This window comes from Opisthocomus hoazin, chromosome 8 (genome assembly GCF_030867145.1).
Source record: "Opisthocomus hoazin isolate bOpiHoa1 chromosome 8, bOpiHoa1.hap1, whole genome shotgun sequence".
Taxonomy (NCBI): Eukaryota; Metazoa; Chordata; class Aves; order Opisthocomiformes; family Opisthocomidae; genus Opisthocomus; species Opisthocomus hoazin.
In genome coordinates, this window is record NC_134421.1 from 70224552 (window position 1) to 70241703 (window position 17152).

Genomic DNA, 17152 nt, shown 5'->3' on the forward strand with positions numbered 1-17152 from the left:
AGGTTTTTAAAGAGAAATGCCCACTCCTGTGCCTGCCATGGGCCCTGGAAAAGTCTGCAAGTCTTGTTTTCACATGGCAGAAGAAATGCTTTGCCCGGCTCTGCTGTGTCTGCAAGGAGATCATCACCTGCGCTTTTAAATCAAGATGTTCCATGAAGTTTAGGGAGGCTGTTTAGTTGCGTGGAGTATGTTATTGCACCAGTCTCATCAGATACTGCTGCTCCTGCCTTCCCTTGCCCTCTGCCTCCACTGCCGTTGCGAGATGCTGCAGGTGGGGTGACTGACTATGGAGCGAGGGAAAATTAAATGACTATGCAAATTCCCCTCCTTTTGCTCCTCCTCCTCTGATCCACACCCTCGTAAGAGGAAAATGTGAGAAAAGCTGGGTGACACCCAGGGGGTTTCTGAACTTCCTCTACGAACAGGCTGGTTTGATCTCCACTGAAATAACAAGTGATATGGGCACCCAAAATGAAAGTCACTCGAGAGTTATTTAGATCTCTGTTCCCTACTGTACGGTCTGTGGGGGATGAGTCGTCAGGGGGCAGAGACAGGGACCCCAGCCATCGCTGCTGGCATTCAGCTGGCTGAGTTCATTTGGCAGCTGAAATCTGCAGGAAGACCCTGAGGTGTGTTGAGTTATGCTCATGTGGGGGTCTCCAGCCGCTATGTAAACAGATATTTGCAGGGTCAGGACCTGCCTTTTTGGCTGGGAGATGCCTTTCAGGAGATGAAGGAAAGTTCCTGCCCTGCCGCTGTAACTCTCAGTTCCTTTTGCTCTTGGTGATGCTGATCCTCAGATTATGAACTCATTTTGCATGCACAGTTTTGCCTCGAAAAGGGGAGAGCTGCAAATATTCCCTCTGACCTGTAGAAAATCAGGGTTTGATGACATTAGGAAAGCAGCGTCTCCCAGAAGTACTTCCCCTCCGCTCTCAACTGTCCCTCATTCAGTAAATTGCCGTCCTTACTGCATCATGCATGCATCCATTTTCAGTCAGCGAAACACAAAAGCATAAATCCCACTAAAGGCAGCTGTCCCCAGTGCAGTTCTTCTGCTGACTAGAAGCAGAAGCTCGTTTCTTCCTCTCTCCTTAACCACAATTGATTAAGGATATTAAGGAGTTTACTACTTCCTAATACCATCCAGGAATGATTTCCATATGTTTCATTATTCTCTGGAGTGGGCGAAGCTCCCCTGTGCCTGTGAAGCAGGGTGCAGTATTGCTGAACCCCAATTACACTGTATTTGGTGTTTTATTGGAGGAGGTCGCAGGTGGCCCTTTATAGAAAGATGCATTTCATCCTTAGTTTTCAGATACCTTATAGTATCCTTTCCACTGGGAAATTAAGCAGACACTCTCCATATCCACTGCAGCTGCTTCTAGTGTTAAATTAAACTGCTGCTATTACGGTGAGCAGTTGCTGGAGCCGAGTTGTGTTGTTCCTTAATTGTTTACGGCTGTGGATTCAAGCCAAGTAGCAGTCCTGTAGTAGCAAACGCTGGAGATAAGACCTGCAAAACAGATGTTTGGGCCAAAGCCAAGGTGGTTTCAGGAAAGACAGCGAGAGAGAAGCAGGAAACCAGTTATCTGTCTGATTTATTGGACAGGGTGAAGAAATTCACCCCAAGGCAGAGTGCTCTCACGAGGCTGGTACAACAGTAAACTCTGATTTTATCTCATTTTTAGCCAGCCTTTGCAAGGCTTATACGGGCAGCTGTTGGTCTGGTAGTGCTAACACTAGGTGTGCCAAACCTACATGCTTTGCAGCTGGGCAGAATATTCTCGCCTGTTTGCTGGTGGCTGCGGAACATCTCACGCAATGGACTGGTTTCTGTGAAGTCCCAGCACAAGTCTTTTAGATCCAATACAATGCAGTGGGTTTTTCTGAAAATTAATAGCTTGGGGAATCTAATAAAAAAAAAGATCTCTACAGTGGAGGTGCCCCGTGTGAACAGATTGGCCCCAGACATTCCCCTTTGCTCTCAAAGGAGACAAACGGCTTCATCACATGCTGATGGAGGGGTCTAAAATGGGTCCAGCTTACGATCTGAGGGTGCCAGTTTCTCTCTGTTCCTCTCTCAGGAGCCCAGGTAACTGCCTCACTTGGAGACACAGATGCTGTAACAAGTAGGATTAGGTGAGATCTGTCCCACCCATGTTTTCACAGAATCACAGGCTGGTTGAGGTTGGAAGGGACCTCAGGAGGTCATCTTGTCCAACTCTCCTGCTCAAGCAGGTCCACCTGGAGCCAGTTGCCCAGGACAATGTTCAGATGGCTTTTGAATATCTCCAAGGACGGGCACTCCACAATCTCTCTCAGAAACCTGTTCATGAAGTGCTTGATTGCACAGAGCCAAAATGAATTATTGCACTGGAGGGGAGGGAGGGGGTATCCAGCATTTAAGACTAAGAAAAGTTTTAAATGTTGCTGTTTAGGGAGCAGATCCACAGATCTGAACAGGTATCTTGTAGCACATCAAACCAGTGATTTTTGGAGCAGTGATGTTAATAATTAGCAGGACAAGGTGCTTTCACAATTTTAACTATGTTGTAACTACACTGATTTCATTGAAATGTTATGAATGCCAGGCTCAAACTTCTGCCCCTAATGTTGTTTCTTGAGAACTTTAGCCAATAGTGTTACTACATTTCAGTGCTGAGGAGTCATCAAAAAAACTTTGGCTTACTTTAACAACATTCATGTTCTTAGATGTCCAATGAGTTGACTAGTAATTCTGGCTAGCACTCAGAGTTTTTCAAGGTGAGTTTTGAAAGTCCTTGCAAGAGAGTGCTTACAGCTCTCCCTGTGCTTCCTCCTCCTCCCGTCCATGGAACAAGAGGTTCTTAAAGCCAAGGGTTGGGGTACTGGGGATTTGGAAGAGAATACATATTCTTCTCTTGCCCACCAGTCACCAGGAGTATTAGTGGAGTATGGCAGAGGCAGAGAGAATACATCTCCTTTCACACAAAGGGACCTGATGCAGATGTTTAGACTGTTGACCTTAGTGGTTGGGTCATAATAACTTTCCATACTGGTGCTCCATTGCACAGACAGAACATGCAACTACTTGGATTTCCCTCCTGCTTTCAGAGACCCGTTGATTTGGTTTTCCTTTTGTCTTTAGACTAAGTAGGCTTCTTATTATTTGAAACAAAGGAAATGTCTAAACAAACAGAGGGAGTAAATACACATATTTCTTCTTGTAAAAGAGATTTTTCCTATCTAGTTTGATCAGATTTCTCTGCTTCTGTTATTCCAGGCAGATATTTTGTCATTTTTGTACCGTGGACCACTCACAAAGCATTCACTGTGCTACTGTGCAGTGCCACAAATGCCCCTCTTCACAGAGCTACCTGTGCTTGAATGTCCAAATCATCAGGCACTTGGTCATTGCGTATCTGAAACACCCTTCAGAGAGAGGCTGCCCTCATCCATAGGAGAACAGGATTGTCCTAACCTCCTACATCCAGCCCCAAATGGTGCTTTGCCTTTCCTGCTAGCTTCTGTAAAACTGCAAAAGTGATGATGTTTTCCCAGTTGAGGGCAATGCCACATGCAGATGTCCTTGCACAGTCTTCAGAGGGGGTCTGATATAGCTGCTGGTGGCCCATGATCTATGGATTCCTAGGGATACACTGTAGACGTGAATCACAGGATTTTTTTCTCTCTTTCTGTCCTTATCCTAGTGACAGGACAAGGGGTAATGGCTCTAAACTAAAAGAGGGCAGATTTAGATTAGATGTAAGGAAGAAATTCTTCATCATGACGGTGGTGAGACACTGGAACAGGTCGCCCATGGAAGCTGTGGCTGCCCCCTCCCTGGAAGCGTTCAAGGCCAGGTTGGAAGGGACTTTGAGCAACCTGGTCTAGTGGAAGGTGTCTCTGCCCGTGGCAGGGGGACTGGAGTAGAAGATCTTTACAGTCACTTCCAACCCAAACCATTCTGTGATTCTATGATCCTGTCTTCCCCAGAAACCTGATGGTGTTCTCTTTTAAGCACACTATCCAAGAGGATTTCTGAGTCCTTGCTGTTTTCCTGGTAACTCAGCCTGGTTGTTGCCTAACCTCCCCAGGAGCTCAAACTGGAAGGTGAGTCTTCCTATGCTGTTCATTGTATAGATTGGCCTTATGCAGGGTGACAAATTTAGGGAAATCTCACAGGAAGACTCCTCTGCCGAAATCTCTATCAGAGAATAGCTGCAGTTGGCTGCATGGGCCATCTGTTCGCTGAAGTGTCAGAAAGTGTCTCAGTGTGAGTGCTCGGTACTTGTGAATATTTGGTCCAGAATAGTTTCAGCCCAGTTTTAACTGTAGCTGTTTTCATTTTGTAAAACAGGAAGAGGGAGAAGATCTCACCATACCCAGGACAGAAGAAAACCAACAACCTGCTGCGACCTGGCCGCACACTAACCAAAAGTTGTTCTGACTTTTATGGTCGCCCTAGAATTTTGCACAGGGGACTGATGGAAACTCATTGCTCCACACTGCTGGGTGAGAGAGAAGACACTCAAGCAAGGGGATACGTCCTGGTTTCTCAAGTTTTCCTTTCTCCTGGATGGTCTCGCCTCCTGTGTCCTTGAACAGTGAGACCAAGTTTTAAAGTCAGCCCAGCCAAAGGAGCAGTTATCCTCGTTCTTGCAGCTGAGAAAATCCTTTCCGTGTTTTCCACTGCTGTGATGAAAAGAGAAGCCCCTCTTGCCAGAGACTGAACTTGCCTGTCAGGAAAATATCATTTACAGGTAAGAAAATACCATTCCCAGCAATAATCTGGATCTTGTTCGGTGTGAGGCTAGAGAAGCTGCCCCTGGGATAAAGCATTTTGTGTGTAAAAAGGAAAAGAGACCTGGGCTGTATCCCACAGCACAAGTCATTCCACTTTTTGCTGTTGTAGTTGAACAATATATTGTTGTCAGTATATTTGACAGGTTTCAGCTGATGATAGGACTCAAGTCTTTTAACTTTGGTGGTCCAAGACATAGATATCTGCAACTGAGTTCAAAGTGCCTCTTGCTCCCCATTGACTAGAGGCTGAGCCAGGGATGACAAGCTCAGAAGCTGACCCAAAAGCTGGGTAGCAAATCCCAGTCCTTGGGCCCAGATGGCAAAATGATGAGCACCAGCTACAGCAGTTAATAATTTCTAGCTTCACTAAATATTTTCTCTGGAAGCTCTGAAAAAGCATACAGAGAAGAACAACCCATAGGCTTCATTGTATTTCCTGGCATCTTGATTTTACATGTTTCTGTTTTCAGCTGCTTAGAATTATCCTGGGATCTGTTTTCGTTTTTTTTTTTGGTTCACTCTCTACATAGCATGGTTCATATGAGCCAAATTTTTTCTTTATAGCTTCACTTATGAATATGGGTCAGCACCCAGGCAGTTGAATGCCCGGGATCATTTCCATGCTGTATATAAATAGTACGTGGTTATTTCACAGTTTCATGTTCAGCTTGCAGACTTCCAACAGCCTTGTATTCCCGAAAGCCTTTCTATTCTCATAGCATTCAGGTTCTTGAACGTGTGACTTGACATAAATTACAGCAGAGGTTATCCCAGCCAAGAAAGTCCTGATTTGGCTTCTGAGTATTGTTGCTCTCATTCCTGATGGCTGGCGTCAAGTCACTAGTACTCAAAGCTGCTGTTGCGGGTCTTTCCAGCCTTGTGATGAGTTCAGCTACGCGGTTAAGCCGACAGCTGAGTTACGCTACCTTACACACGTTAAGCGGCCCTCGGTCAGTCCATCATCTTGCCAGACAGTGGAGGAAGTCAGAGAGTCTCCAGCTGGATGGATAACTAACAGCTGGTGTAACCTTCTCTGACGGAGATAAGACGCTGGTTAAAACCAAGGGAATTTTTAGACTCTTCCTAAATATTGCCTGTCTTTTGTTTGACACAGGACTTGTCATGTCTCCCTTTCTGCGTATTGGTCTATCCAACTATGACAGTGGCCCTTACCTGCCATCCCAGGGGGAGGTGATTAACCCTTACTGTGCTGTGATGGTTAAAGAAGCCGTGGAGTCAGGTAAGCAGTGAGATGATAAATGTGTATGTGAGCTTTTATAAGCTGTGTGCCTCTTACTGTGTGCTTACTGGTGTGTAGGAAGGGCATTGGTAAATCTTTGTAAGGGTTTGTGAAGGGCTTTTTGTGTCTCAGCACAGTGCAAATTTGAGTTTGGCATGGCCTGCAAGACAATCTGATTTTAAGATGATGCCCAACAAACCTGTGTTCGATTTGAGGTTATTATCGACTGAATTACAGGTCCCAGCATGTGACAGAGCAGAGGAGCTGAGCAGTATTCAGTTTCACTTTTATACGAACAGTTGTTGATTTGTCAGTGGGACTCCAGACAGATGAAATCTGGGTGTCTAGGAATATCCTGGGAGGGCTGTCTTTATTTGTCACATTTTTTTGAGGAACTGACAGGTCCAGCAACTTTCATAATTTAAAAAAAAATCGCTCTCAAACAGCCCCAGAATTTGTAGAGAAAGTTAATTTCTCTGTGCAGTTGCTGCACTACGTAAAGTGTTTGAAAGTGAAACCTCCTGCTAAGCTGTTTTCTGTATCTGAATATATGGATTGTTCCACGCTTCTCCTGATTGAACAACACTGATGAGTCCTCATTGGGAAAACCTTGTTTATATATCTTATGCATGAAAACAGTCCCAGTGAGAGGATGAAAAGTTCTTCAGTTCTGCTTTTCAGGAATCATGAAGATCAAGACCTTCAGCCTGAGGGAATTCCTCATATTGGCTGCTATTTATCTTAAATCTTTGATAAATTTCTAACCTGACTGCTGTGATTCTTTGAAAAATTAAATAAATTCAGAAATCCCTTTTTAAACCTTGAGCATCCCAATGACTCTAATCTTCAGAGGATGTTAAAGTAGTGTAAAAAATAGAAATTTTAGCACTTTAAAATAATTCAGTATTTCACTGGAGTTGTTTGTTTGTTCGTTTTAAGAGTCAGCATTTATTACATTGAACTTTAGCTTGCCTTAAATTATACTGTAAACAATTCTGGAAGATGTGGTGATGGGTAAATTCAAAAGGAAAGAAAATACTACATGACAAGTAATCTCTAAGATTTCACTTTTTACTGAAAATATGTCCTATTTCAGCTCTGTGCAAGGCTTGGCTGTTTGCTTTAATAAGGCCTTTGAAAGCCATAACTCAGACTGAAGTCTCTGCCTGTTCAAAAGTGAATAAAATCAATTTGGTCAGAACAGACCTATATTTATTTGTCTTACACAGAGCTGAAAGTGTTTTCTGATGTCTAATAAAACACAAATGTACTAACCAAGGGTTATAATTTTTGTGCTCATGAGAGTCACTAATAATAATAACAGCAACAACAACAGCAATAATAATAATAATAATAATAATAATAATAATAATATTAATAATGTCTACCAACAAGAAATAAAAAAGTATGTTCGGGGGAACTTTTCTCCATTAGTAAAGACTGAATATAGGAAAAATGACATCCTGCTATTAGAAGATATCTGTTTGCTGGGGTGCAGTTGCACTCATCTAGCCATTGCTCAGAGCATGGTGGGGCAGGCAGAAGGACTCCTCGTCATGTCAGTGATAGCAGCAGGAACCTCCTAAGACTGATTTGCCTCAGACTCCCCTCTTAGGGTGGGTTGAACCACCCTTGAGAGGTGTTAATCTGCTGCTGGGGGAGGGTGTTTAAATATGTAGGCGGCTAACTTTACCTTAAGGTGACTAAGCCAATATGAGGCCATAGCGGCCTCCATCTCCCCTATAATTCAAGTCTTGTTCAAGGATATTGATGTCTGAGCAAGTCAGCTACCCTTGTGTTATAGCCCAGGGGAACAAACAGGGATTTCCACAGTGGGATACATCTCTTCTTCAGAAACACATCCATAATGGGTCTGACGAATCACACCCTGGAAAAGCCCAGTGCTCTCCACTGACTCCGAGGGCAGTTTAGACCATCCACTCAAGGCACGTATCTAAAGTTCAGTGAGACGAGCCTGACTCTTAATGCTAGAACTGCTCCTCAGTGTGACCATCCAGAGGAGCTGTCATGCTCAAACAGGCTTAGAGAAGGCAAAAGGCAGTGAAGGTCTCAGGGCCTGAGTACATTTTTTAGCTGAGTATATTTGAAATAGCTGCATCCCTGCTTTGTGATTTTTTTGATCGTGGTTTGCTCTCCAGCTCCCTGGTTTCACAGAGCACTTGCTACTCAATGGCAAAGCGATTAAAAAAAAAAATTATATTCATGCCCTGGATATGTAAATTTTGGCTAAAGTGGCATGTTCAAGGAGCAGAAATGAATCAGCTGCAAAGCTGGTAAGAGATGCAAACAAACTCAACTCGCAGGCTCATGCCCTGACAGACAGCCATGAAGATTTCTTCAGGGCAAATCATTGCTCTGTAGCGGTGAGTGCGGAATGCAGGGCAGGATGTGCCTAAACCCAAAGCTACATTCAGGATAGATCCAATCCCAAACCCCAGCAAGCTCCGTGCTGCAATCCGTTTGGTAGATGACTCTGCTCCAACTTTTGCAATCATCCTGTTATGGATCAGACACACACCACATGTAGAACTGGCAGAGTGTGAGGAGTTTGGGGGAAGATTGGTTTGATTTTTTTTGCAAACAGAGCAGTGGTAGATGACAAATGTGTTTGGTTCCCAAAAAAAGGGATTTTGAGTCTGACTTTGGGTTTATGCCAAAGGCTGTCCCTTGTCGACCAGCCGGGACGAGTAAGTCTTTGTGACAGAGGACCCCAAGGGCATGGGAGTAATGCACATCATCTGGGGACATAAGGGTGTCACAACAAGGGCACCCTAAGAAGTTTCAGAAGCTCAGGAAAGTTATAGGAAAGCCTTTCCCCCCCCCCCCCCCCCCATTGTTCATTTTTTAATAGGGTTCCTAGTACTTTATGGTATAATCTTAAAAAAAAAACCAAATTCTTCCATGTAGTTAGAAGTGTTATAGCAATTTGTTACTGAAGACAAACCATTTCAGAGATCATAGGCACCTCTGAGGTATAAAAAAATCTGCCCTTTAAAAACGCCTTGTGCCTTCACGAGCCACCCAGCCCAGTGCCCTTTCACCACCTGTCCTGGTGACATTTGCTTTGTGAAAGATCCTGCTCCGTGTCTGAACTCAGGCAGCCTCCAGCGAAAGTGCTCCCTGCTACAGTGGAAGCTGCTGCCCGGGAAAGACAGATGCTATTTTATTTTTCAGGAACCTAGGGTTAGAGTAATCCCTGGCAGAATTCCACAGACGTCAGCGGGGATGCGCCGGGGGTGACTGTCTGATCCCATATATTGGCCAGTTCATTCACATTCCAGGGTTTGTTTATTTAAGCCGTATCTTTTGGAGTGCAATGCAAACAAAAGCACTTGCGTTGCAAGTGATGTGTTTCACAGCAGTGGAATTACACTGATGTAGCAGAGAAATAATGGTCCTTACTGAGACTTCTGTTCTCTGTGATGATGGGGTGTTTATGTCTCATTTTTATGTCTCATTTTGTCTGCTTTTGTTGAAAGAGTGCTTTGAATATACATTTGCAGGTTTCATGGGAATGAATTCAGCCTGCAGACAATGAGCTCAGTATATGAGTGCCTAAATCTCCATATGTGAAAAATCAACCTCATTTAACTGATAGAGATGGATTCACCTTAGACTGAAGTGCTCTAAACTTTGGGGAAACTGAATATGAACCTAAGATTTAGCTGCACAACCACTTGTCATACCAGTCAGGGCAAGGGTGGGAAGTGATTTTACGCTGCAGGAATGATCTCTGCTGAGTTTTGCGATGGAGACCAGTGCTGGTGGTCAGTGGGCTGCAGCCTGAATCGAGTTTATGTGATCAAACCAAGTGTAGAACCGCTTCGTGAGAGCCAGGTGTTTAGTCGTGGAGTGAAATTTCAGCAAGTCGGTATTGGTTGCAGGATCCTGCATGCCTCTCCTCAGTAAGCTACTTTCTCAGCCTAAATCTGTCTAGTGAGGATAGTTCACATCAGTGGCTCTGGCATTTGTTTCTCCTCTCGTCAGAAACCAGCGTACAGGGTGGTGAAGGGAGATGTTTTTGTTATAATCTCAGAGCCCTGATATTTGTTCTCTCCCCAGCAAACATTCTCTCATTTCCTGAAATGAATATTACACAACCAGGAATCACTGTTTCCATTTTTTCTCCTCGCTCTGTAACTTTGGAGCTTGTTTATCAATTTTAATCCATCCTGAAGGTGTGGTGCAAGCCTCAGAAATGCCTGAGTTCCTGCCTATGTAAATCAAAGCTGAGCAGAAGGAAGAATCTTGAATTAGTTCTCCCATCTAGGGAAAGGTTTTCTCCAGCATGTACCATGTTCCAGGCTATCGGCTGCATATGCTTTTCCAGCTGGGTGGAATGAAGGAAAGCATTATTGGAAAAAGAAGCAGGGTCTTTAAGAGACAGGAGTCACAGGTCTGCTGCTCACACGACTGCTTTTTATTCTCTTATGCCTCCAGCTTGATCATTTGATGGGTTGAAAATTTGTAGAGGGTAACTGTGAAAATAGAATTTACCTTGAGTAAGTGTCCAAGCCTTTTACAGGGCTGTATGTAATAAAATGGGCTGCATGAAATAAATAAAGCTGGCTGAGACTCTTTTCAGAGAGACCTAACCAGAGACAACTCTCTGTAAGCTAATGCTAAGCCTCAGAGATACCCTTCACTTTATTAAGATGAAGGAAGAGGAATTAATGCATGAGGAGGAGGTGCAGGAAAAGTTTGCTAGGGTGAAAACCCTACACCGCTGTGGATGTGTTTGCAGGTCTACAAGAGAGTTCATGTATTAACATCCTTGGGTTAGCTGAGATGTAGCAACGGACTGGACATGTGCTTCAGCTGAATCTTAATCATAAAGTGCACCCAGCTTTTTGGGAGACTGAAGCAAAAAAAAAAAAACAAACTTTCATTTTGCATAGTTTTGGGACAGAGGAGACAAGTACCTGGTTATCTGTGATGGGATTCACCTGGTTAGGAGTGGGTATCTATGGTGTCAGAGTCTACATTTGAGGTCTATTCAATACAGTTAATGGACTCAAGGGTGGCAATTATCTTTTCTGAGGTAGATGTCTGTATTTGGTCAAATGAACACACGCTGACTCCATTGATTTATATTGATTGTATTATCTTCATTGGCTCTGAATGGAGCCAGTGTCCAGATAGCTCAGATGTGGGCATACACATTGTAGACAGCTAAGGATAAGTGAGATGAATCCCATCCCAGGTTTCACTTCACACAGTAACCTCCAGAGACACTCTACCACGGTCCGTTACACACCCCGCCAGGAGAGAGACCTCAAAGTGGGTAAATAACACAGATCTGTCTCAGAGACTGTAGAGTGGTGGCCTTAGTGCAGATGAGAAGCAAGTCTCATCAATCCAAACCACTTCTTGTTGACAGAAAATGGCCAAGTGTACGTGCAGAAGAAGCCTACCATGTACCCACCCTGGAACAGCACTTTCGATGCCCACATCAACAACGGCAGGGTCATGCACATCGTTGTCAAGGACAAAAGTGCTGAGATGGTTTCAGAGACCACGGTAGAACTCAAGGTGCTGGCGGAGAGGTGCAAAAAGAACAATGGCAAGACAGAGATATGGGTGAGCATCCTTACCTCCTCTTGCAGGATGTGATGGGGAGCTGCTGTGGGGTAGGAGAATGCCTTGTGTCCATGCTAGCCTGTGGCTGTGACCAGCAGGGCAGCAGTAACTAGCGGCCATTTAAAGAAGAACGTTTTGAGTCTACTTGGATATGACTTGAAGGAAAAACTTCCATGCATATCTGGAAAAAAAAGAACATGGTACATTTATATTACCTGCTGCTGTTATATCAAAACATATGCCCCCCCCGTATGAAAGGATTCTGGTTCAACTGAGCCGTGCCCAAGTATTAATCTTCGCTTAGGAAACGCATTGGGGACAAATTATAATATGAGTGGCTAAATGTGAATTATTTTATGTGCTCTGGGGAAACAGCTTTAAAAATTTAATCTAATATCAAGTACCTGATTCACAGCTGCCTGACTTGAGAGTTATGCCAGAGGAACTCCTTTAAAATCACTGGAGTTATAGTGGAGTAAATTTGAAGTAACAGTCTTCATAAGAATGGTAAATGTAAGGTTCTGTTCCCTGGTAGTCCAAGCAAGAAAGTTTTTAATAATAGTCTTTAACATGTAGTATGCTGTAGCCATGTCACGAATAACAAGAAAGTGGAAAGGCATTTGGAGGGAAACTGATTTCCTGAATACATTTTTTTTTTTTTATTGCACAAGCCAGTTCTAGGGCTAAGCTGATTGGGTTAAACAGAGAACTAAAAAGTCAAAATGGCCTTGGTCACACAACAGACCTAAGAGCAAGACTTAGCAGAGATTGGCACATTTAACTTGGAAGTAACTGATATACTTAGGGACAGAATCGAAAACCAAAAGGCCCTGCTCAGCATCACTCCAACCCCAGGCTTCAAAGCCATGGGAAGCAGTAGCCTGGTGATGAGGAGATCGGGCACATAGGCTGGGATGCTGCTTGCTTGCAGCAAGGGTAACAGACCCAAGTTCAAGTGGATTTTGGAGACCCTGGTCCTGTTGTGTCTCAGCCTGGTAGCACCTGCTGGGATTTTTTCTCCACTCACTCCCCAGCACAAGTCACGACCTAGGGAAGGTAGTCGCAGGTATTCCACCCAACAAAGGTCATCAAGAGGAGAAGATAATATTTTTCTCACTTTTATGGGCATGGGAAGCACTTCACCTGGAAAGTGAAGGTAACCTTGCACAGGCTGTGCTGGAGGTGGGTGGGGAAGGCACAGTCACGGAAATCCTGGAATGCAGGACTCCTTATTGCTAGGCAAGTAGATCCAGATTTACAAAGGCACCTATGAAGAGATGTTCAGACAGGTAGGAATTTCCAGATCTAGTGGGAAGGCCCAAAAAATACCTGAGTAAACACGTAACATCACTCGTATTGACTGTAATGGGAGTTAGACTTGCAGAATCAAGCTTCTAAACGATTTCAGTGTCTTATAAGTACCTAAATTGGCTGGATTTTTTTCAAGGTATTACCACTTTCCCCTTGCAGAACCCATTGGGAATGACAAGTTGTGTCTATCGGTAGTGCTAGTCCTGAGCTGGAGTCTAAAAACCTGCATATAGCATCTGTGGTTTAGTCACATTTACCTCTTCTGTCGTGCTGCTCCAAGAGTGCTCCAAGGTGATCTAGACTCCTTTTTCTATAGTTGCTCCTACCCTGCCTTGTTGCCCCACACGGGTATGAGCAACCCAAAAATTAGCATTCATTGGCACTCATCAGTTCCCACTGGGAAAAGGAGATAGCTTGAGTTATCTGAAATGATTGCTACTTCTTTGAATGCCTGTTTAATGGTTGCACTGGTCTTTTTTTCTTGTTTCTCCCTTGTCTCAACCAGCTAGAACTGAAACCTCAAGGCCGAATGCTGATGAATGCAAGATACTTCCTGGAAATAAGTGGCAAGTGATTTTGTTTGTTAATTAATAGATGTGATTTCTGGTTATGTGTGACAGACACGGTGTCTTCACTGAAAGCAGTGCCTATGTTATTACTGATTTGTTCATAGGGATGGTTTGAAATGAACACTCCAGAATAGCAATTTTTATTGGATGGTAGGGATGAATATCGATGGTTCCTCTGTGATCTGCAAGGCAGATTTTTGGCCATTTTGCCACTAAAAAGGTGGATTTTCTCATTACACTAGGTAAGACAGAATAGACGCATGAGGAACCAGCTCCCTCTGAAACCATTCTGCTTGTATGTATGCATGTAACATGTGCCGTGGTTTGCATTATAGTGCAGATATGGAGCTCGGGGTACAGTTTACAGCTGACAATGGCTAAGTATACTTGTTAGACTTTTAAGACCAAGACCAATCTAGGCAAAACAGAAAAGAACCTTGAGAGTGATTCATCTGATCAAATGCAGGTTTCTGCTGCAAGACGGGCTGAGTCATTCACTGGGTTCCATTGCCTGCTCCAGCTCAAGCTCCAGGGACATGGCAGTGGCTTAGTCACCCTGGACAGGTGACATACCATCGTTTACGTGTCTTCTCCAGGAATCAAATCCCACCTGCAGAGTTTGGTGTCCATGTAAAACGCATTTTGCTTTGTTGAAGAAAATGGGTTGCAATCCAAATGCTCGGTCATACTCTCCTGTCTTTGATGCCTGTTATGGGTTTGCGTGGCAAGGTTTTGGGAGCGGGGGGGCTATAGGAGTGGCTTCTTTGAGAAGCTGCGAGAAGCTTCCCCCATGTCTGATAAAGCAAGTGCCAGCCGGCTCTAAGATGGACCCACTGCTGGCCAAGGCCAAGCCAATCAGCGACAGTGGTAACGCCTCTGTGATAACATATTTAAGAAAGGGAAGAAAAAAAACTCTGGAGTGAAACGGCAGGGTAGAGAGAGGAGTGAGATGACGTGAGAGAAACAACTCTGCAGACACCAAAGTCAGTGAAGAAGGAGGGGGGAGGAGGTGCCCAAAATGTCAGAGCAGAGAGACTTCCCTTGCAACTCATGCTGAAGACCATAGTGAGGCAAGTTGTTCCCCTGCAGTCCATGGAGGTCCACAGTGGAGCAGATCTCCACCTGTAGCCTGTGGAAGAGACCCCAAGCCAGAGCAAGTGGATGCCTGAAGGAAGCTGTGACCCCTTGGGGACCCCGCGCTGGAGCAGGCTCCTGCCAGGACCTGTGGACCTGTGGAGAGAGGAGCCCACACCAGAGCAGTTTTGGTAGCAGGGCTTGTGACCCCGTGGGGACCCACGCTGGAGCAGCCTGTTCCTGAAGGACTGCACTCCCTGGGAAGGACCCACCCTGGGGCAGTTTGTGAAGAGCTGCAGCCCATGGGAAGGACTCATGTTGGAGAAGTTTGTGGAGAACTGTCTCCTGTGAGAGGGACCTCACGTTGGAGCAGGGGAAGAGTGTGAGGAGTCCTCCCCCTGAGGAGGAAGGAGCGGCAGAGACAACATGTGATGAACTGTCGATAACCCCCATTCCCCGTCCCCCCGCGCTGCTCGAGGGGGAGGAAGGAATGAAATGGGAGTGAAGTTGAGCCCGGGAAGAAGTGAGGGGTGGGGGGAAGGCATTTTAAGGTCTGGGTTTTTTTCTCACTATCCTACTTTGAATTTATTGGTGATGAATTAAACTTCCTTTTCTGCCCAAGTTCAGTCTATTTTGTCCATGACAGTAGTTAGTGAGTCATCTCTCCCTGTCCTGGTCTTGACCCTCGAACCTTTCATCATGTTTCCTCTCCCCTGTCCAGCTGAGGAGGGGGAGTGATAGAGTGGTTTTGGTGGGCACCTGGCATTTATCCAGGCCAAAACAAAACAATGCCAAAGTTCTTGCTGCCGCAGATGTGGCATGAAGCTGTAAGATGTAGATATCTAGAATGACCTTCCAGAGGAAAGGCTGAGGGAGCTGGGCTTGTTTAGCCTGAAGAAGAGAAGGCTGAGAGGGGATCTCATTAATGCCTATAAGTATCTTAAGGGTGGATGTCAAGAAGATGGGACCAGACTCTTTCCAGTGGTGCCCAGTGACAGGACAAGGGGCAACAGGCACAAACTGAAGCATAGGAAGTTCCAGCTGAACATGAGGAAGAACTTCTTCTCTCTGAGGGTGACGGAGCACTGGAGCAGGTTGCCCAGGGAGGTTGTGGAGTCTCCTTCTCTGGAGATATTCAAGACCCGCCTGGACAAGGTCCTGTGCAACCTGCTGTAGGTGACCGTGCTTTGTCAGGGGGAATGGACTAGATGACCCACAGAGGTCCCTTCCAACCCCTGCCATTCTGTGATCCTGTGATTTACAGAAACATAGAAGTACTGAAAGAAGCTAATAGCATCTCCATACTGATATTTTCTTCATCCATTCCTACCCACAACATAGAATAGACTATTGTTGCTTCCTTGTATGTCGTAAGATATCAGAGAGGCTAAAGGATAAAAATGCAAGCTGTGTTTGTATTACAAATAGCAAGATCAGCATCAGGTCACACAGGGCACCAGTTTCCACAGAATACCTATGTAACTTGCTGTGTAACGCATAAGTAAAACAAAACAAAGACTGACAGTGAGATATTGTGTGCATATCTAGATTTGTAGGCACAAGCACACATAAGTGCACACGTGTATGTGTGTGTGTGGTCAAAATTGGTTTGTTTGCTGTTCTAAGAAGTTTAAATATGAACTGTGAATAATGGTGTGCACATAGCAAACAGCAAAGCAACTCTTGGCATGGAAAAATAACAAGAAAAAGAATATCCTAGGAACATACATATGTGCTTACTCACACACATGTACATGCACACAAAAAGGCTTCAGTTAAATACCCACACATTTATAAATGCATGTGTGTTTGTGTGCATACATAGATAATTTTTTATTTTTTATGTAATTTCATCTTCTTTATGGCATGGTTCTTCAGTGCTATATAAAGTTAGAATTTTATGTTTAACTGCAAATTCTCTGTCTTTGGGAAATTTCTGGTCTGTATTTTACAGGCAGCATTATGAGTATTCAAGGGAGCCCAGACTCCTGATTGTAAAGCCATTTTAGTGTGCCCGTAGGAACGGTAGATAAAAAAACATCCAAAGAAGCCTTGTGCGGGTTTCAGAAAAGGGTATTTCTTAAAAACATTCATTCAAATGAGTGAATCATCAGCTTCAGTCACTTAGTATTTCAGAAGCTGCATTTTCTGAAGACACCCGATCAGGACAGGGTACCCTAATACACGTTCTGTTTCCTTCCCTCCCCAGATGCAAAGGACCTGTCTGACTGCGAGACTGAAGGCTTCTTCTCCTTGCACCAGCGCAGGGGAGCCATCAAACAGGCCAAAATCCATAATGTCAAGTGTCATGAGTTCACGGCCACCTTCTTTCCCCAGCCTACCTTCTGCTCTGTGTGTCATGAGTTTGTATGGTAAATGAAAATAAATCTATGCTCTCTCCCCTTTTAACTCTGGGGACCAGTTCTGCATCTGCAGTGAGTATCTGTGCTCCTGCTGTCAGTAAAGGCAGTAGGACTGGACCCTTGGCATCTTACAGGTAGAGTTATTGTATCACTTCAAGGATGTGGTTCACAGTTGTAATTCCAACTGTGAAAATTCCCTCCATTTT

General features: G+C 44.5%; 1 protein-coding gene across 5 annotated transcripts in view; it reads left to right on the top strand.

The window, feature by feature from the left end:
* The window catches only part of PRKCQ (protein kinase C theta), a 69274-nt gene that overhangs the window by 14353 nt on the left and 37769 nt on the right, over positions 1–17152 (top strand). For 3 of the 5 annotated variants that reach the window (XM_075428157.1, XM_075428162.1, XM_075428158.1), the window contains 6 exons: positions 3979–4095; positions 4343–4745; positions 5903–6028; positions 11430–11629; positions 13446–13506; positions 16793–16955. In XM_075428157.1, the coding sequence (XP_075284272.1) occupies positions 5911–6028; positions 11430–11629; positions 13446–13506; positions 16793–16955 (542 nt within the window). In that variant the 5' untranslated portion in view covers positions 3979–4095; positions 4343–4745; positions 5903–5910. The remainder of the gene's footprint in view (positions 1–3978; positions 4096–4342; positions 4746–5902; positions 6029–11429; positions 11630–13445; positions 13507–16792; positions 16956–17152) is intronic. The other 2 variants (XM_075428160.1, XM_075428161.1) reach the window with 1 other exon arrangement.